At 41.7% G+C, this 22,085-nt stretch overlaps 1 protein-coding gene across 6 annotated transcripts in view; it reads left to right on the plus strand.

Annotated features, from left to right (window-relative positions):
• KATNAL2 (katanin catalytic subunit A1 like 2) overlaps positions 1–22,085 on the plus strand; it is a 142,373-nt gene that overhangs the window by 89,549 nt on the left and 30,739 nt on the right. For all 6 annotated transcript variants that reach the window (XM_006144428.3, XM_006144431.3, XM_006144426.3 and 3 more), the window contains 7 exons: positions 3,882–3,999; positions 5,200–5,298; positions 8,780–8,878; positions 9,084–9,161; positions 13,375–13,473; positions 15,870–15,933; positions 16,130–16,248. In XM_006144428.3, coding sequence (XP_006144490.1) covers positions 3,882–3,999; positions 5,200–5,298; positions 8,780–8,878; positions 9,084–9,161; positions 13,375–13,473; positions 15,870–15,933; positions 16,130–16,248 — 676 coding nt within the window. The remainder of the gene's footprint in view (positions 1–3,881; positions 4,000–5,199; positions 5,299–8,779; positions 8,879–9,083; positions 9,162–13,374; positions 13,474–15,869; positions 15,934–16,129; positions 16,249–22,085) is intronic.

Consider the following 22,085-nt stretch of genomic DNA (forward strand, 5'->3'; position numbering starts at 1 on the left):
GATGCTGCTGCCGAGGGAGAGCCAACTTTGGGGCACCAAGAACTGTGGGTTTTTGCTATTCTATTAAGAGCCAAGCCTCAGGGAAGGTTAAAAGGGGCTGTGGTAGGAGCCACACAACCACTCAGCCAGTGAACAAAATTTAAAAAATCTTTTTTTTAAAGAATTACTTTATTTAACATTATTTATTCATTTATTTTCATTTTAATTTGACCAGAGAGGGACAGAGGGGGAGAGAGAGAGAGAAAGTGAGCAAGCAAGGCGCCGCAGCTCTGGGACTCAAACCATGGTTGGCCTTGTGGGAGTCCAGCACCTTAACCACCACGTCACCTCCAGGCTCCAAAATTTTAAAAATCTTTTAAAGAAGAAAACTGCGATTGTGATCATGAAGCACTTATTAGGCTTCAAGGGGAGTTAATTCTTTTGGGAGCAGGCAGAAGGAATATATGCAGGACCATGAGAAAGAGACAGCACCCCCACAATGGGGCCTGGTCACACCTCAATCCTCCCCCCATCCCATTTCTCCATCCTGTCAGGATCCTGATTAGGCCCAGTTCTGGTGAATTTTTCAAGTCATTGGGGCTGGGATTCAAACTTTAGTCAGCCAAGTGGGACCTAGTATCCTTAGCACAACACTTTACCTTGGGCTACAGGTCTGGCCCTGAGATATGTGAATTCTTTTTATGTTTGTTTTAAGGGTTTTACCATAGGGTGCATGTGCTCACCAGAGAGAGACAGAGAGAGGGAAAGTAAGAAATCACCCCCTAGGGAGAATGGCTACACCACAATCCCTTCTCCAGTCTCCTCCTGGGATTTGGGGCATGTATGCACATGTACCTGGTGTGATTTTCAAGCCACCAGGCATGTGAACATTGTTTGGCCATGTGGAAGTCCAGTGCCTTAACCGCCTGCTAACTCCAAGAGATGTGAATTCTTTTTTTAGAAAAAGAATTATTTAGATGTGAATTCTATATGCACCTGCTAAGTTCTCTGCTCTTGTGAATTCAGATCCCTTGTCTACAGCCTAAGGAAGAAGGGGCAAGGATACTTCATGGAGCTTTTTGGCATAGCCAATAAAAATGACCGTGGGGCCCTTGCATGCTTCATGATAACACTCATGATAATACTCTGCCTGAGGCTACCTTTGCTTTGTTCTGTTCTTTAGGAACAGTTTTATCGTTTTGAGAAAAGTGTTATTCTTTTATTTATAGTTTCCATAAAGCAACTCAGACTCTGGTAATAAATGATAACTACTTGTGAAGAGACACAGTGAGGAGCATTTTAAGAGGCCAACTTTGATGCAATTGGATTCTGATTATTTTCCAGCCACACATTCAGGCCTGGAACTTCCTCAGCATTCTGTGCCTGGCAAACATTCCTGAGTAATTAAAATTTTTTTTTACTTTATTTATTTATGAGTGAGAGATAGAGATAGGGCAATACCACCAGTAGGGTCTCCACACTGTGATCCATTCCCGGTTTCAATTTTGATCACAGGCATATGTGTGTGCACCTGGAATGCTCAGGGAGGTCCCAGGATGTGAACCCAGGACCTTTCCCTGGTTTAGAGGTGAGAAAAAAATGCCCCAAGAATGGTCAGTATCTATTGCTAATGATCCTCACCCAGTGGACCCAATACTGGGATCACTGTCTGTGGACATTGTTAATATTGATATGTGTGTTCTTGTTGGCCAAATTGCTTTATGTTAATGTTAGATCCGAATGATTTTTTTTTTTTTGAGAGGTTTTCGCTATAGGGCGCGTGCGCTTGCCAGATAGAGAGAGACATAGAGACAGAAAGCGAGAAATCACCCTCCAGGGGGGATGGCCACGCTGCAATCCCTTCTCCTCCATTCTCCTCCTGGGATCGCGGGCACGCATGTACACGCTTCCGGCGTTAGTTTTAAGCCACCGGGTCCGGGATGCGAACCGCATTCGACTACGTGGGAGTCCAGCGACATAGCCAATATGCTAACTGCTGGTCCCCCGAATGATTTTTTTAAAAGATGTTTTTGCCTTAGGGCATATGCACTTGCCAGAGAGAGAGAGGCAGAGACAGTGAGAGGGAAAGTGAGAAATCACCCCCAGGGAGAATGGCCACGCCACAATCCCATCTCCTTCATTCCTGGATCTTGGGCACATACACACATGTGCCTGGCATGAGTTTCAAGCCACAGGGTCCAGTAGTCGGCCATGTGAAAGTCCAGCGACATAACTGTTATACCATCTGCTGGCCCCATGAATGACTTTTTTATTCCTACAAAAAAAATGGAGTTGAAATAGCACTTCACTTAGAACATGCGGAGAAGTGCCTTTAGTGAAGCTCCTGCAACTGCATCCCATGTGTAAAGTCAAGAGTTGACAGAAATAAATAACTTAAATTGTGGGAGTTGATGTTCTGCCCCCCAACCCCAAGTATGTCCTGCCTCTCTCTGGATATTGTCTCCTATTGAAAACTATGGATACTATACAAATGAATTTTATGTCTATTAATGAGGATGTAGTGAACAAATTCATTTTACCTTTGTATTGATGTATGACATATAAACAGTCAAATGTATATACTCTTTGTGTGTGTGTGCAAGACAGAGGGAAGGAAAGAAAGGGAGTTTCGTTTTGTCTTAATACAGGGTCTTGCTATGTCATGGTCTTCCTGTCTCAGCCTTCCAGCTGGTACTATCGGCATGAGCCACTATGTCCAGTCTACTGGGAATCAAACCTGAACCCTGGCAGCAGAGTGACAGCATCTTAGCAGCGCACACCACCACAGCTGGGCCAATTGCCTAGCTCTTGTAACTGCCACCACTGTAGCCCATGGGTGGGCCCCGTTTGCCCCTTCTTAACCAATACTCCCCATCCCCACCACAGTGAGTTACTATTCTGACTTCCGGGCCCACCAATACAATTTGCCGGAAGTGAACATTTGATGAAAATTCATTTTGCAGATATGAAAGATGTATGATAACACAAATGAAGTAAGGTTTGCTTCCCTTCCACAAGCCCCCTTTGGTATGTTATACATGCACCACGCTGAGAGGCACTTTATATTTTATTTATTTTATTTTATTTTAGGAGATTTTTGCTATAGGGTGTATGTGCTCGCCAGAAAGACAGAGAGAACCAGAGGGACAGAAAATGAGAAATCAACCCCCTCCCAGGAGGGATGTCCATGCCACAATCCCTTCTCCTCCATTCTCCTTTCAGGATTTTGGGCATGCACGCACATGCACTCACAGTGATTTTTAAGCTGCCAGGTCCAAGACTCGAACTGCAATAGACTATGTGGGAGTCCAGCAACATAACCATTACTCCATCTGCTGGTCCCACTGAAAGGTATTTTAAGTATCTACGGTACGTCCAGTATGCCAGGTGAAAACCATGGACAAATCTCTGAATTTCCTACTGTCTTTTAATTTGAGTAGGAAGACTCCCTCTTCTGTATCCTTCCTCTGGGGAGCCTCCAGGAAAAGGTAGACCCTGCAGCCTAGTTTTAGAAGAACCCAGTGAGTAGACAGGAGGGGGTGAGGGCCAGGGTGGACAGGTGGCATAGATAAAAGGACTCTAATGTGACATCATCTGCATATCTTTCAAGAACTTTCTTTGGGGCTGGCAGGTGGCTTGGTGGTTAAGAGTGCTGGACTCCCACATAGCTGACCACAGTTTGAGTCCTGGACCCAGTGGCTTGCTTTCTCACTTTCCCTCTCTCTCTCTCTCTCTCTCTCTCTTTCACTTTGTCCCTCTCTGGTCAAATTAAAATAAATAAATAAAGTTCAATAAAATAATTATTAAAAAAAAAAACTTTAAGTGTGCCACACTAGCTGTTCACGTACTGCAAATTAAATGGTCAGAATAATTTCCTCCAAAGTCTTTGCTCCCTCCCTTAGGGTGACGAGTGACAGTTGTCAAAATCTTCCCAAGATCAGTCAACAGAGGCCACGATCCAAAACCATAGCCACGAAGACAGGGGACACAAAACCTCTCAATAAGGAGCATCCGAAACAGGTCAGGATAACATCACTTGTCTTTGGTAATATCACACTTGGCTGAGATATAGCCCCAAGACAAAAGTCATATTTATATGTTTTTGAAGACCTGTGTTTTTAAAATTGTTGTGTGTAGTTTAAACTGAATTGTAGATTTTCAGTATGCCCTATTAAAACCACAGACAAATCCCTAGATTTCCTAATGTTTCTTAGTTTGAATGAGAAGATTCCTTCTCCCCCTCCCCACCCACCTTTTCCCTAATCTGAGTGCTGGATGGCCTTGGAGGTATGGAGATGGGGCCCAGTAAGAGCAGGAAGGCTGGTTGCTGTAGAGCTTAATCCTCACCGTCAAGATAACTGTAGGTCACAGGTCTTCTTGTCCCAAAGCATATTCTTGGGTTCCTAAGTGAAGGCCAAGGACAGTCTCAGGTATGGTCGCGTCTCTGTCTCCAGACTTTTCCAAAGCACACCTGGTTGGTTTCACTCCAGACCTCCACACCGGACTACCTGGGGTAAGAGAGGGACAGTAAGAAGAGAGCTCAGCAGGTGGGAGAAATCAAAAGCTCCGGACTCAGGAGGTTCATGTCCAAAACCTTATTATTTAAGACAAAACATTCTAGGTTTCAAAGGAAAGAGAACAAATGGAAACTGAGAAAAGGAATGGAAAGAATTAATTGTAACAATCCTGGTGGGATAGAAAGGAATGATCATAAAACTTATTTGGTCAAAAGAAATCACTCTTCCTCAAGGAGGTCCTTGGTCTTGGCCATTGAAACCTGGCTCAGCCCAACTCAGGAGGAAGGGAGGTGAAGGGGTTCAGGATGAATCCTCTAAGAGGAGGCTGGTTGACTTTGTTGTGTCTTCAAAACTCAGCCACCCACGACCACAGACACCTCTGGTCATATGAGAAGACAAGCTGATGAATGAAGATGGGTTGTGTCATTACTGTTTCCTTCACTGGAAAAGCTGCTTGAAGCTCATGGGCTGGCATCTTTTCTGTCTTCAGAAACAGATCCTTTCACATGACATAGGTGGATAGTTTATTCATTTTGGTGGGTCTGCACGAAGGTGGCCAGATTATACTTGGGCTTCCCCTGCTTACAGAATTGATATCCAGCCATTGATTTTGCATGATGGAAGAGGCTGTTATAATCAGCATCCCTCAGTTGCTACCCTCCTCTCACTGTCCCAACCTCTTATTGTCCTTCTCTTTCTTCAGGAGGTGGCCAATGACACTCACATGGAAAGTACTGACTTTGGTTTGAATATATCAAGAATCAACAGAAGCAGTAGAGAGGAAAACACCCACCCACAACGAGTAGGTGAAACATAACACCAAAAGAAGGGATTTTTGTTTTCTTTTGAAAAGTGAAAACCAGGGGACATCAGGTGGCATGGTGGCTAAGGCACTGGACTTCCATGTGGCCGATTGTGGTTCACACCCCAAACCTGGTGGTTTGCTTTCTCGTTATCTCTTTCTCTCTGTCTCTCTTAGGTCAAATGAAATAATTAATAGTAAGTAAAATGAAATTAATAATTCTTAAAAATTAAAAAGTGAAAACTGAAACATTATTTTTGTCAAACAGGAAAGTTGCAGTGTGTCGATGGAAAAAAATAACCAACTGTAAAATTAATAATTAATGCGGTTTATTTCCAAGCCAACTGTGAGTGACCTAGGCCTGGAGAAGAGGCATAAATGCCTTTTCTCAGGGTAATCATGTACAGAGGTTCTTTTTATTTGTTTTTGAGATTGACAGACAACATTTAGTGAAAAGATTTTTCATTGGTCTGGCCCAAAAAGGCAGGACATGTAGAAGGGGGGGGGGCTTGTAGGTTATAGGTGGGTTCCATAATTCTTAGGTTGGTGATTGGAAGGGAAGATCTGTGTCTCAGTTAAAGAAAGGCTTAATTTACATCTCAAGGAAAAGAGAAGTTCTGTGTCTTAAAGAAAGGCTTAATCTACATCTCAAGGAAAAGGGAAGTTCTGTGTCTTGGGAAGAGATAAGCACGAGAATATACTGTAATCAGTTGAAATATATACATCTCAAAGATACTATGCCAGGAACAGGAGGTAGGAAGAATTCTGTTAATAGAAAATAAATGGTCTGTTAATGTTTGTGGGCATGACTTCCCCAGTCCCCTTTTGAAAAGATTTTGGAAAATTAGGAAAAGTAGTCAGACTTCCATCCACAAGTGTCACAATCAAAGGCTGTCTGTGAGATAAACTGGGAAGAGCACTGGATGAGGGTCAGAAAATGGGTTCTGGGCCACAGGTGGAATGGAGGTTAAAGCAACTGGATCCCACAAGGCTGACTGTGGTTTGAGTCCTGGACCTAGCAGCTCGAAAATCATGCTGAGCACATTTGTGTGTGTGCCTGCAATGAGGAGGTGGCCTTTAGGTGGCGTAGTGGTTAGGGGTGCTGGATTCCAACATGGCAGACCGTTGTGTGGGTCCCAGACCTGGTGCCTTACTTTCTCACTTTCTCTTTCTCTCTCTCTCACTTTGGTATAAATAAATAAAGAAGTTAAATAAAATAATTCTTAAAAAAAAAAAAAAAAACAAGAGAAGAATGGAGAAGAAGGGACTGTGGCATGCCATCCCTTTTAGGGGGATGATTTCTCATTTTTTCTCTCGCCCTCTGCCCCAGAAAACACATGTATCCTGGGGGCAGGGATGGGGGAAGAAAATGGATTTAGGTGAATGGCTTAGAATTAACTGCCCCATCTCGAAGGAGCTGTTTCATCATTTATAAATTGAAGGGTTTGGAAGAGATTTGATGTTCCTTTTAGCTTAAAAGTTCTGTGATTAAAACGTTAAACATTGGGACATGGTGATTAAGGTGATTAAGGTAGCATGGTGATTAAGGTCCTAGATCCCACATGGTTGACTACATGGTTTGAGTCCTGCACCCAGTGGCTTGAAAAACATGCCAGGCACATGTGTGTGCATGTCCAAAATCCCAAGAGAAAATAGAGGAAAAGGGATTGCAGTGTAGTTATCCCCCATGGGATGATTTCTCACTTTTCCTCCTTCTCTGTTCTTCTCAGGCGAGCGCATGCACCCTAAGACAAAAATCTAATTAAAAAAAAAAAAGCTAAATATTGACTTGACCATCCTGCATCATTCGGTGGGTGTGGTAGCCTTATATTCCTTTTTACCATGAACTTACTGAAGTTCCCTCATATTTTCCTCTTGATTTCTTCAGGGTTGGAGCTTTTTAAGAGTCTTCTTCCATTAAGTTCTCAAACTGTGGGACTTATGAGCCAGCTCTTGCCAGGCCAACTGAATTCTGTGTGTGTGTGTGTGTGTGTGTGTAGAGGTGACTGGGAACATCTCCCTAGAAACCAAGGGGATTGCCTCACTGGCTCAGCTGGCTTGTGTTAAAGGCCTCAGCTATGTGGGTAATTGCTGGAAATGAGGGACTATTCTAATCAATGCCTTTGATACTTCAATGCTCCTTGAAGGGGAGCTTCAATGTTTTTGTGGTGTTTTCAGTCACCTTTTTTTGCCTAGCAATTTTGTGGCATTAATTTCCCTAGTGAATGCCTTGGATTGATATGAATGGGTGTTTCTTAGTGGGTGGCAAGGAAGGGACGTTTTATCCCAGCACTTAACCTTTGAAATAGTCTGGCTATAAATTCCTTTTCCAACAGAAATGTCCTCAGGGTAAAATGTAGATGGTTTTCTCACTAGCATTTCAAAAGTTCACAGGTTGGGTGTGGGTGTGTGGGTGTATGGCCAGGGGCCATCTTCAAGCTGTGTCTATTATTGCTGTATTAGAGACCTTAGCTTCAGGAGTCCTAAACACCCCTCATAAATTTAGGAGGTACATTGTTCTTAAGGGCATGGATTTTGAAATTAGCTTACCTAGGGTCAAACCCTGGCTCAAATACTACCCAGCTGTGTAACTTTGGGTAAATTATTTATAATCTCTCCAAACTTCATTTCTTGCGTCTGTAAAATGGAAGTAATGATAGTTCCCACTCCAAATATCATAATGAGGACCAGCCCCTCAGTATAGAGGTTAATCACAATGCACAGGGAGCTGTATCCCTCATGTCCCACTGTGGTTCAAGTCCAGCCCAGTGGCTTGAAAAACATGCCAGGTGCATATATGTGCTCCTGAGGATAGAGTTTACTTACTTTTTTTAAAGTTTATTTATTTCTTCAATGAGTAAGAGAGGCAGAGAAGAGAGAAAGAGATAAGCACTCCCAACAAAGTCTCCCGTCCTCCTTTTATTAGAGTTTATTTCTTCCTCGAGTGAGCGAGCGAGACAGAGAGAGGACCCCTGACAAGGTCTGGATGCAGCAATCCAACTCCAGTCGCACCCAACCGCAGACTGTGGCCATGTACATGCCCAGTGTACTCAGGGAGGCCTCTGGATGTGAATCCAGAACTTCCCAATGTGGGCCAGCCTCACAGAGTGCCGTGCTTTACTGCTGTGTGCCATCAGCTCCATTTCTCATTTTTGTTCTTGTTGTTATATGATATATACACTTTCCAGAGAGAGAGAGAGAGGGAGAGAGGAAGAGAGAGGAAAAGTGAGAAATGACCCTCCAAGAAGGATGGCCACACTGCAATCCCTTCTCCATTCTTCTCTCTGGATTTTGAGAACACACACACACACACACACACACACACACGCACACACACCTGAGATGTTTTTCAAGACACCCAGTCCAGGACTTGAACCAGGTCATCGGCTATGTGGGATCCAGCTTCTTAACCTCCATGTCACCTGCTGGCCTGCTCCACTCTCAGGTTTTCATGGCATAAATAACCATTGCTCCCTTTCAGGGTCAAATCATTGACTTCCGAGGGCTGCTCACAGATGCTATTAAAGGAGCAACCAGCGAACTTGCCTTGAACACCTTCAACTGTAACCCAGACCCCTCGGTAAGTGGCTAAGATGTGAAATTCTTTTTTGAAGTGCCAAAATCCAGATGAACTGTAGAAATATCATTTTGAGTACAATGAAACCAAGATCAAGTCAAAGTTCATAGCTACCTGTACCCTTCGTTTCAATGAGCTCTGTGCCCTGTTTTCTTGCTTCAATTATGAAGCAATATTGTAAACAGAGCCTTTCTGTTCCTATTGTCAGGAACGATTGCTGAAACCTCTGAGTGCATTTATTGGCATGAACAGTGAGATGCGAGAATTGGCAGCCGTGGTGAGCCGGGTAAGATCTGATATTCAATTCACAAATTTACGGAGGTGGATTGGGGCTCCTAGAGCATTGTGGGCTGCTTCTTTTATTAATAACAATAAATATGATCATTTATTTATAAAGCGCCCCTACTCGCGAAGGCACTCATATTGTTTAGAGGCACAATAATGCATGATAAATAAATTATAGAATCATAAAATTACAATATAAAAAGCCCACCATCTCAGTAAAGAGGCCAAGAAAACCAAAAGAGAAAAAGACTTAGAAAGGAAGGGACAGGTGAAAGGTTTTATAGCTGAGCAGAGAGTCAAGGAAAGAAAGCCTCTTGGAGAAGGAAAGAGTATGGCTGGATCTTGTTTAAGAAAATAGAAGCCTAGAAATAGAGATGTTGGGAATCTGACAACCTCATAATTGAACATTCTCATGAAAAACAAGATTAGTACGAAAGAGCTTACCATATAGACTACTGAGTTTTCAAGGTTGCACCCTAGAATCTAAAGGCAGTGAAGTTTAATGGTTAGTGACACAAGCTTTGCAGTCAGTTGACCTGTGTTTGATTTCTAGACCTTTCTCTTTCTAGCTTTGTGACTTTGGGCAAGTTCCTTGGAAAGAGAATGGATTCCTGGGTTCTGGGATACTTTTCTATTTTCCAATGATCTTCTATTTAATTGAAGACTGAAACCTGGACAGGGACAGTGAGATGTTTAAAATGATCAGCTACTCTGAGTAACTAAGAGTTCTTTGCTGTCTCCGTTCAGCTCAACAGTTGTTTCCTGCATCCTCACCACACAACAAGCATGTATTGAGGGTTGGAAACACCAAGGTGATGGGTTCTTGCCTATAACAGTTTCTTGTCCCATGGGCAAGATGCACTTCGAGATCATAAAGGGAGGAGGGCATTTTGACCGAAAGATGGGGAAAGCCTTAGGAAAGAAGATACACGGGAAATAGCTATGTGAAAAACAGTGGAAGAAGGAGGGTGGGGGCTTTTCAGGGTAGAGGCAAATTCATGTGAAATTATGTGGCTTGTGCGTGTTCCTGATGAGCCAAGTGAGAAGTAGGGAGTGAAAAAAATGGGTTTGGAGATAGAAGCAAGATTCCTGAAGAAGAATGTCTCGAGGAGTACCCAGGTCTGAGAATTGGAGACAGGGAACCTTCAAAAGGCATCCTTTAGGGGGATGGGATAATTAAATGTTCTTGTAGATAGCTTGTTCTTGTGACAGTGAGGTGGGTGGAGAGCAAAGACAATGGAGTTGGGGACCAATATGGGGTTTTTACCAGTGAGAGGGGATGAGGGATTGAGCCAGGCTGTGGTCACTGGGATGTGTAAGAGAGTAGAGTGAAACATTTTTTTATACCCACAAAAATCAATAGTCTCGTTTCAGTTTTTCCCCCCAAAGGATAACATGACTAGTGAGGTGAGAATTGTAGAGTGGAAGTGGCTGAAATGATCCCATCTGGAATCCTTAATAACTTACCGTGGGAGGTAGTCATCCAGCCCCTGCTTGAATGCTCATAGTGATGGAGAACTCACCACCTTCTGAGGCAGGCCTGTTGAGTTCTGATTGCTAACATTGGATTGAGATGAGGAGGAACTTTCTGCTGGGAAACTAAGCACTACCTTGTGAAGTCAGTGTCACCTCTAGAAAAGGGCAAGAAATACTGCTATTATTTATGGATGCCCTGAATTCCAGGAGAGAGGAATCCTCATTGGGTGCCAAGACTCTCCTAAGAAAACGGTCAGAATAAGAATTTGAGTGGGTAGTAGCTCAGCCCCTAGATCTGGGCTCTAAAGACAGGGTGAGTTCTCCAGAGATCTTGGAAGGCTGAGTCCTTTCTCTGTCATCCCATCCGACATGGATTCTGCATGTTATGCTCAGCCCAAATCCCTTGTGTAGACAATTTCTGGGATAAAATGGAAACTCCTACAGTGGAGGGAACTGGACAGATGGGGTACAGGAGAGGGAGCAAGTGTCTTGTTAGTTGTTTTTAGAATTATTTATTTAATTTTTTTTGAGAGGTTTTTCGCTATAGGGCGCGTGTGCTCGCCAGACAGACAGAGACATAGAGACAGAAAGCGAGAAATCACCCCCCAGGGGGGATGGTCACGCTGCAATCCCTTCTCCTCCATTCTCCTCCTGGGATCTCGGGCATGCACGCACATGCGCCCGGCGTGAGTTTTAAGCCACCGGGTCCAGGACGCAAACCGCGGTCGACCATGTGGGAGTCCAGCGACATAGCCATTATGCTAACTACTGGTTCCCTTATTTATTTAATTTCATTAGTTATTATTAAATTTGCTTTAGGGCAAGTGCACTCATGAGAGAGAGACAGAAAGAGAGGAAGAGGGAAAGTGAGAAAGCAAGTCACCAGGCTCAGGACTTGAACTGCGGTCAACCATGTAGGAGTTCCAGAGTCCTAACCACCACAGCGTCTGTTGGGCTCCCTCTAATCAGCATTTTTTAAATGTGTGTGTGTTTTTTTTTTTGTTTGTTTGTTTTTTTTTTTTTTAGAAGTTTTTGTTACAGAGCATGTGCGCCCCGAAAACAAGAGGGAAGCAGACAGCAAGAACTCCCCCAGGGGGAATGACCACGCCGCAATACCTTCTCCATTCTCGGAATCTTCGGCATGCATGCACACGCGCCTAGTGTGAGTTTAAGCCACCAGGTCCAGAACTTGAACCATGGTCAACTACATGGGAGTTCAGCGACATAACTATTATGCTAACTGCTGGTCTCTAAAATGTGTTTTTATAAATCTGAACCATGCATTACTTTTTTTTTTTTTTTTTTTTGAGAGGTTTTTGCCATAGGGCACATGCACTCACCAGAAAGACAGAGAGAGACAGACAGAAAGCAAGAAATCACCCCCCAGGGGGCATGGTCATGCCGCCATCCCTTCTCCTTCATTATTTTCTTGGGATCTTGGGCACACATACGCATGTGCCAGGCATGAGTTTAAGCCACGGGGTCTGGGACTCAAATTGCGGTTGACTACATGGGAGTCCAGCAATGTAGCCATTATGCCATCTACTGTTCCCATTACGGGTTATTTTTTTTAATTTTTTTTTTTTTGGGGGGAGAGGTTTTTTTTTTTTTTTTGAGAGGTTTTTGCCATAGGGCACATGCACTCACCAGAAAGACAGAGAGAGACAGACAGAAAGCAAGAAATCACCCCCCAGGGGGGATGGTCACGCCACAATCCCTTCTCCTCCATTCTCCTCTCGGGATCTTGGGCATGCACGCACACACGCCCTGTGTGAGTTTTAAGCCACCGGGTCCGGAACGCCAACCCTGGTCGACTACGTGGGAGTCCAGCGACATAGCCATTACGCTAACTGCTGGTTCCCCCATTACGTATTTTTTTAAAAATTAAATAAATATAAAAATAGTTTCCAGGTTTGTTCTTGTTACTCAGAATGATTTTGGAAAGAGGGCTTGTGTGTGTGTGTGTGTGTGTGTGTGTGTGTGTGTGTGTGACGTAATACTTGAGATAATCAGTTTGCCCAAACAGCTCCTACTGAAAAAGACCCCTGAGTGACTGTTCTGAGATGTCTCATAAAATTGGAGTTTGGAAACTGTAAATTAATTATCAGTAAAAGCTACCTTAATTGATTACCCTAGATGGTTGCTATAGGGCTCTGCTATAAGAGAGGGAAAACTGTACGATTCCTTGGTCGTAGGCTTCCTTGAATTTGTACAATAGAAGCAATTGTTCCTGCTAGAAGTAGGGAACAATCACCAGGAGAAAAAAAGAGAAACTGGTTTCAGAGGAGACTTATCTCTTTTATGCAACAAATTAAGAAAGTGTAAGATCAAAGAGCAGGAGAGAGGCCAGGTGCTGGCTAGAAACTATGTTTTGCAGTAAAAGTTCATGTAATTTGAAGGCATATTCTATAGCTTCTTTGATTATGGTCATAAATCAGCATGGTTTGCTATTGACTGAAGAGAGGTAAGGTCCATTGTTAGATTTCCCTACCCCCTAAAAGTACCATATTATATCATCAATATCTTCTTCAGGGAAAATCATCGAATATTTTCGTAGCATCCCTTTGGTGAACTAACTGGAAATTATAATGTGCATATATACATTTATCTAATATAAAAAGTTTTTATCAACAGCACTTTATATCCTATTGTAAGTCTAGTATTCTGCTGCTCCTCTGTTTATTACAGCTGCAAAGGAAAACATTAGTTTTAACAAAATGATCAAATGTGCATTGCAGGACATTTATCTCCATAATCCAAACATAAAGTGGAATGACATTATTGGACTCGATGCAGCCAAGCGGTTAGTCAAAGAAGCCGTTGTGTATCCTATAAGGGTAAGAATGGGCAGTCTCTTGGGGTTTTTCTTTTCAATATTCCATGGGACAAGCTATATGTGATATACTCATCAGGAAGGGAAGGGCAGGATGATTTTCCATCCCCAAGTTAACTTTTTGCCCCTGTCACAACCCTTTGTCAACACTGGAGCACCAAAGCCTAGTCCATTCTGGGCAATTAAAATCATGTTCCATATTGGTTCAGGGCACATGTCTGCTCTAATGATAATTTAAGATCTGAGGCTCTCTTGTATATATGGTTTATCAGCTATTATAAATTGGTTCAAATTAACCTGCCTCCCTAGAAATATACATACTGTAGTAGAGATACCTTCCATAGGAGAGGGCCTCTCGTTTTGTTTCTGAGATCCTACCCTTGACCCCAACACCTGCATCATCTGAGCCTTTGCTTTTGGCCGATTGTGAAAAGCAGACAGTCCTTTCTACTTCAGTGAGCAGCAGACCCAACACGTTGTGCTCAGTCCTTATTCCTAACGAATCTCTGTGTAGCTCAGGTAGGAACTAGACAGGTAGAAAAATAGAAGGCAATAGTCTCAATGTTTGGTTTACAAATGTGGTGATGAGCAGGTCTGTGTATCACTTAGCTTTTGCTATATGAAATACCACCCCACAACTTAGTGCCTTAAAACAACAATCATTTATTCATTTGTAATTCAGAAGGCAGACAGTTTGGGCTGGGCTCTGCTAGGCTGGTTCATCTATTTTCCACATGGCATTTATTATTGGGTGGGCACAGGCACATGGCTGGAACATCAGACAGAGTGGTAGAAAAGATGGAGAGGCTGGAAAAGTTGGAATAAACAGGACAGCTCTCTCCATAGTCTTGTAGCCTCTTCTTGTTCATGTTCGTGTGGTGATAGAAGGTTAGCAGAAAGAAGTAAAAAAAGAGGTAAATTCTGGACCAGCAGGTGGTATACCGTTAAGGAGGCTGGATCCCACATGGCTGACTCCATGGTTTCAGTCCTGGACTGACTCAGGGATTTGAAAATTATGCCAGGCATGCACGTGTGCCCAAAATCCCAAGAGGAGAGTGGAGAAGGGACTGTGGCATGGCAATCTCCCCTGGAAGGGGCAGTGATTTCTCACTTTCCCTCCCTCTCTATCTCTCCCTCTCTCTGTCTCTCTCCAGCAAGTGCACATGCCTATAGCAAAAACAAAACGAAACAAAAACAAAAAAAAATGGGAAAGTTCTAGTTCAGAAACATTTTTCATGTCTCTTCTTACATTTCTTATACTTGCTAGCCTTATATTTTCAAGTCTCATGTTTACTAATGTCCCATTGGCCAAAATCACAAGGCCAGGCCCAAATTCAAGTATTGAAGAAACAGACTACCTATTGATAGAGCTGAAAATAATTTGTGACCATTTTTTGTAATCTCAGGCAGTCAGGATTACACATTTATTTTGTTGAATAACTGTTTATTCTTACCACTGAATCCATGAATTCTTGATTTTTTAGTCTTTTTATTCCAAGGACACAAAATCAATAAATCTGGATTATCCTTTTCTCCTCTTTCTTTCTGTGTTCAGACCTGATGCTAAGAAATAAATATATTGATGTTCACAATTATAGAAGTGCACTCACCTTTTCCTCTAAGTGAAACAGCACAAAACTTAAAAGTTTTTTTATTGCCAGAGAGCATATGTGTTCACCAGAGTAAGACAGAGAGAGGGAGAAAGCATGCCCCAGTGTGGGGTGGTCATGCCTCAATCCATTCTCTTCCATTTCTCTGTTCTGTGGGAATGTGGGGCAGGTGCATACACTTGGGGTGTTTTTCAAGCTTCCAAGGCTAGAACTTGAACTGCAGACAGCCATGTGAGATCCAGTTCCCTTAATCACTGTGCCATGGGGCCAGCCCAGCACAAAACTTTTAGAAAGGATAGAACATCTCATAGAAACCCTCTGGATGTGACATTGCCATGGGGTTATCACATGATTCCTTATGTGATAATGTTGCGATTTAGCATCAGCATTAACATGAAAAGAAGAGCTAGTTGTATTATTATAGCTAGTTCTATTATTTCTCCTCCTCCACTTTTCCCCTAATTTTCATTGTTTGAACTTGGGAGGTGGGGTGGTTCCTCCCTTTCCCTCTCATTGTCTCTGTCTCTCTCTTTGGCAACCACAAGAGCCCTATGGCAAAAACCTCTTAAAAAAATAAAAAAGAAGCCAAAAGAAATAAGTCAGGCCTTATCAAGTGTAAAATTAAATGAGGAAAAATAAGATTTATGCAGTCACAGCAAACTTAAAAAAGAATGCCTTGAATCTTAGAGTTATGCCTTTCTTCATTCTAGCTTTATTAGCTGGCCTGCACTAAGGATGTGATGTCTGGTGTATTGATAGCAAACCTCTTCATTGTTCTTTGTTCCCATAGTATCCACAGCTATTTACAGGAATTCTTTCTCCCTGGAAAGGACTGCTGCTTTATGGCCCTCCAGGTAAGCGCATCTTCCTGTTTGGACTTGGTATTAAATGTGTGTACAGAGGACGAGATGTCCCCTTCTGTTTTCACTTCAGGACAGGGACAAGTGAAAGCTGAATAACCACTTCCTTTTCATGTGAGACTTGACTTCTGCCTGTAAGCAGAAGAATGGAGTTTAAATACCTGCTCAAATTTTATCCACATGTCTCTAGGTACAGGAAAAACTTTACTGGCCAAAGCTGTGGCTACTGAATGCAAAACAACCTTCTTTAATATTTCTGCATCCACCATTGTCAGCAAATGGAGAGGGGATTCAGAAAAACTTGTTCGGGTAGGAATTTCTAATTTTGTTTTTTAAACAGTAAGCCTAGCAGAATGTGGTGGTATGAAATAACATTAGAGCTTATTTGTTTTTAAGTAATTAATATATTAGATTTTATCCTGGATCTTGCTTACCAAAACCTAGGTTGACTATTATGTGTGGATTAGGCCCCCATCAGCAATCTCCCTTCTTTTGATAATTTGACTAACAACCCTCTTTGATTCATGCAACTTGGGAATAGAAGCTGGAAAAAGAGTTGTCTCTGAAGTGGCCTATTTTTTCTTTTTCAATTCAAGAAGCATTTAATATTAAGAATGTATAGTGTATTTAGTTAACATTTATCAAGAGGCTATTACTGTGGGTTAGAATCAAGAAACTTAAAACTTAATCATTCTTTTAGATGTTCAGAGCAACTTTTCCTCCTTGGTGCTCATAGCCTATAGGGCTTTTTTTCTTCCTTAAGAGATTATTTCCATCTTTACAATATTTCATTAATAGTCTCTAAATTTTTTACATTGTAAAATTTTACTGTATCTTCCATTTACCTTAAGAGAACATGAGTTTAAGATTTATGTCTCGTAGACCCAGAAAGAATGTTCTTCTCAGGAATCCTGTTAAATTACTGCATTCTGTAGAATGACTGATATATAATCAGTACTAAGTAAATATAAAAGTTATATATTTTCTCTAAAGAAATTTTCCTAAATTATTATGCTTAAATTATATTCCTTGGGCGACTCATTTCCAAAATATTGTGGCCTATTTGGAAGTCATAAAGAATATTTTTAAAGGATGATTTACCTAAAATAAGCCATTCTTATTACTTAGGTATTGTTTTCAAGTTGTTTCATATATGTAAATTTTTTAAAAAGTTAATTACTCCATGGGAACCAGCAGTTAGTGTAATGGCTATGTCACTGGACTCCCACGTAGCCGACCGCGGTTTGCGTCCCGGACCCGGTGGCTTAAAACTCACGCCGGGCGCGTGTGCGTGTGTGCCCAAGATCCCAAGAGGAGAATGGAGGAGAAGGGATTGCGGCGTGACCATCCCCCCTGGGAGGAGATTTCTTGCTTTCTGTCTCTATGTCTCTATGTCTCTCTGTGTCTGTCTGGCGAGCGCACGCACCCTATAGTGAAAATCTCTCCAAAAAAAAAAAAAATTAATTACTCCTTCAAGGTTGTAATTTGTGTGGGTTGGGAGGTTGTACAGTGGTTAGGGTTCTGGACTCCCACATGGGTGAGTGTGGTTTGAGTCCTGCTTTTCACTTTCCCTTTCTCTCTCTCTGGTCAAATTAAAAAAAAAAGATAATAAATAATTATTTTTTTAAAAAAAGATTGTAATTTGTGGAAATATTTGTTGATATCTTCTATTTCTTTGTTCTTTATCTTGAATCTAACTCAGTGCCAGGTCCAAAGGTGGGGCTTGAATTTAACTGCTCCAGCATTTGTGGTTTTCATGTGATTCTAGTTAGTGGATTTCAGTGAACTACAGTTCTTATTTGGCTGAAGACCTTTTTTTTTTAATTTTTAAAAATTAAAAAAAATAATTTTTTCATTTATTAATTTTTTTTTTTCACATGAGTTTGCCATAGAAGGACAGAGAGAGAGAGGGAAAGGTAGAGTGAGAAAGCAAGTCACTGTGTCCAGGACTTGAACCATGGTCAGCTATGGGGGAAGTCCAGTGCCTAAACCACCATGCCACCTGCTGACCCCGAAGACCTTTTTTTTAATATTACATTTTTTGTGTGCTGAATAACAACAAAACTCTTAAAATATGTCCCTGATATTCAGTTTACATTTATCTCCTATCATGAAAAATGGTATTTAGAACCATGAGCACAAGATACTGCAAGGTGCTTAAAAGAAAGATCATATACTTCCTGGACAGGACTTTCTAGGCAGAAGAATAATTTCAGATATTTTACAAATATTCTTTTTCTCTTTTTTCGGAGAGATTTTTGCTATAGGGTGAATGCATGCACCAGAGAGACAGAGACACAATGCAAGAAATCAACCCCTAGGGGATGGCCACATTGCAATCCCTTCTCCTCCATTCTCCTCTCGGGATTTTGGGCACCCACACATGCATATGCACCCAGCATGATCTTCAAGCCCCCGGGTCTGGAACTCAAACCTCTTTTGGCCATGTGGGAGTCCAGCAATGTAACATTATGCCATCTGCTGGTCCCTTTTACAGATATTCTTAAAAGATTGAAGCTAAATGGGCTATTTTATTTATTGTTCAAGCTAGAAAAATCAATAAACAAGATTCTATGTGAGAATTTTATTTAACTAAAGTTTTCCTGTTTCAATACTATTTTGTTAAAATTCTTTTTTCTTTTTTTTTTTTGGAGAGGTTTTTGCTATAGGACTCCTGTGCTCACCAGAAAGACGGAGACAGAGAGACAGAAAGCAAATTGCTCCCCAGGGGGTATGGTTGTAATCCCTTCTCCTCCATTTTCCTCTCCTTGGGTTTTGGGCACGCACATACATGTGCCCAGCATGACTTTCAAATTTCCAGGTCCAGAACTTGAACTGTGGTTGACCATGTGGGAATCTAGCGCCTTAACCACTATGCCATCTGCTGGCCCCAAAAAGTAAGCAGTTTTTTTGGAGAAAAAAGTATAATAGACTCTGAGCCCTGTCCTCAGAAGCAACTACTATTAACAGTTGCAGGCGTGGCCTTCTAGAACCTCCATCTACAATATAGCTACATTAATATCAAAAACTGTATTTATGTCACTTTTCCTTTTTAAGCACAGGTAGGAACATACTACATATCCCCTTCTGTAAAGTACCTTTCTATTTTCGCACTTAATATAGTTTGGGTATTGTCCCACACCATTGTAGATAGAAAGAATACATTCTTTCACATGTCTACATGGTATTTTATTGCATGGATGTACCAAAATGTATTTAACCAGTCTTTTCTCGATGAGCACTTATGTTATTTCTGGTTTCCGGCTATTATGAACAAAGTTATAGCAGACAGTCTTACTCCATACGTATGTTGTAAATATTTTTCATGTACAGTAATGTAGATATCTATAAAGTAGAATTGCTAGGTCACTAGGCCAGCAGGTGGCATGGGGATTAAGGCACTGGATTCCCACATGACTGATTGTGATTCAAGTTCCAGACCTAATGGTTTGAAAATCACAACAAATAAATAGATAAATGAATAAATAAATGTTTAAAAAAACAAATAAAAAGAATTGCTAGGTCAGAAGGAATGAACATCTCTGATTGCCAAATTGCTTGTAATAGGGTTTACAAACTATACCAATTTACAATCCCATTAGTGATCTGTGAGTGTGTTTGCTCCTTGACCCCTAGTCAACAAATGCATAGTAGCAAAAAAAAAATTTTTTTTTTTGAATCTTGCCAATCTGATAGTGAAAAATAGTATTTCAGGGATTGAATGTGCCCTTCAATATTTCAATGCTTGAAGATGCACTTCTTTAATTCTGAGCAAACATAGGCATCATTTTTTTTTTTTTTTGGAGAGGTTTTTCACTATAGGGTGCATGGGCTTGCCAGACAGACAGAGAGAGACATAGAGACAGAAAGCGAGAAATCACCCCCCAGGGGGGATGGCCACACCGCAATCCCTTCTCCTCCATTCCCCTCTCGGGATCTTGGGCACGCACGCACACGCGCCCGGCGTGAGTTTTAAGCCACCGGGTCCAGGACGTGAACCGTGGTCGACTACGTGGGAGTCCAGCGACATAGCCATTACGCTAACTGCTGGTTCCCAACATAGGCATCTTTCATAGGTTTAGAAGATGCTTGTACTTTTTTCTGCGAAATGCATTTTTAGTTTAGGTACTTTAATAAAATAATTGAAGAAAAAAGACAACCACTAGTTACCTTGTAGGTTCTCATCTTATTTCCTTTCAGGAATTACTTAATTTTCTGGAAAAAGCCTCAGCTGACAATTCTTGGTCATGCTGTCAAGCTCTTTACCATGAAGCTTTTGGATAAAGAAAGCCCTTCTGGACCTTCCCCTAAATCAGAGAAGCTTTTTCTACCTTTTGTTTTTCTTTCTACTCCAATTAAGGAGTTATTTATAGAGAACCCTTGGGTTCTGTTCCTCCCTCCTCTCCTAATGTTCATGCCTTTTAGAAGTTGATGCTATTGAATAGTTGAGTGGTCTCTTTAGCAAATGCATACACCTGTTGATGCTTACATCTTTGAACACCCGACCCCCAATTGTATGATTTAACTTCCTCCAAGTACCTCTAAAATTTTTAGATTAATGCTTCCAGAAGCACTTACCCAAGATTCTATATATTCTCTGGAAATGGAAAGAACAATGGCATGGGTAATATGGAGACCTAGGCTCCAAATGAGGCTCTTCTTCCAATTGGGTGTTTGGTTTAGTAGAGGCTCCTGGTCTCTCTAAACCTTACTGAACGCCTTAAAAACATGTCTGGTTCTAAGCATAGGGTTCTAATATTCCAGTTTTCACTGGGCAGATTGCCACTGTTGTGTGTTGTGTTTCTTTTTGTGACAATGAAGATGAATACCTTTAAAATTAAGTGTTCTCTATTGTTATCTAAAGGCATTTGTTGTGAGTGTCTCAACACTGCCATTGTTCTCTCAGCTCCTTAGACTCAGACATTATTTCAATAAAACAAGATTCTTGAAAGGAAAATTCTTGTCTGTGAGTTTGGATGTGTGGCTCTGGGGAAGATGGAGGACTTCCCAGATGGTGACTGGGAAGCTGCTGGTAACCTGCTGCTCACATGAAACCACAACCTGGCTCTTCCTGTCCTTAGTCTCTTATTTGTTCTGTGATGCTTTGCTAGTGCTAAGTGACACGAAGAATAAATCCCCCATGTCTATTAAAGAATCTCTATTCTTTTCTAAATCTCTACTGCTTTCTCTGATCACCAGTGAAGAATTGTATATGGTGCTCAAGAGAGTGGTTTCCAGGGTTAAAAAGAAAACAAAAAAAAAGGTGTAGGTTTTTATATTCTTTTCATTACCACCACATTTCCCTTTAGGCTCTTTATTGTGTTGTTATATGTCTGTTCTTTTGCTGGTTGCTTTCCTGTTCTTGTTCAGTCTATGTTTTATTTTGGAATGGAACACCTTAGTCAATCAGGAATTACCTTTAAGTACTTGAGTCTATAAGCTATAGTGTTGAGGTAGCCTGGGGACCTCATGGAATAATTTGGGGACCAGAAAAGGGCAAGATTCTTTAGTCTCATTACCCATGACTGGAACTCTACCCTTCCCCTGCAGTTCTTCCTTCTGAAACGCTACCCTTTCCTAGCAGTTCTTCCTTCTGAAACGCTACCCTTTCCTAGCAGTTCTTCCTTCTAAGAATCTCCCCATCTCCTGCCCCATTAGGGGACAATTAGTGGGAAAGTCATCAAATGATTTTACATATTCCAAGGCTTTTGTGGCCATATAGAACATGTTATTGGCAGGGTATTTTAGGGATTAACTGGTCTACTGGAAGCGTGAGAACTGAGTTTTATCTTAAGCTCTCCCATTCATTATTAGTAACCTTGACCTATTCCACTACTTTCTCTAGCTCTAAATTGTTTTTGAGAGGTTTTTTTGCTATAGGACATGTGCACTCACCAGAAAGCCAGAGAGAGACAGAGAGACAGAAAATCACCCCCCTGGGGGGATGGCGATGCCGCAATCCCTTCTCCTCCATTCTCCTCTTGGGATCTTGGGCACACACACACACACACACACACACACACGCCCGGCGTGAGTTTAACCCACCCGGTCTGGGATTCGAACTGCGGCCAACTACATGGGAATCCAGTGACATAGCCATTATGCCAACTGCTGGTCCCTCTCTGGCTCTAATTTTATCAAGTGAT

Source organism: Tupaia chinensis, unplaced genomic scaffold (assembly GCF_000334495.1).
Source record: "Tupaia chinensis unplaced genomic scaffold, TupChi_1.0 Scaffold000119_2, whole genome shotgun sequence".
NCBI classification, from domain to species: Eukaryota; Metazoa; Chordata; class Mammalia; order Scandentia; family Tupaiidae; genus Tupaia; species Tupaia belangeri.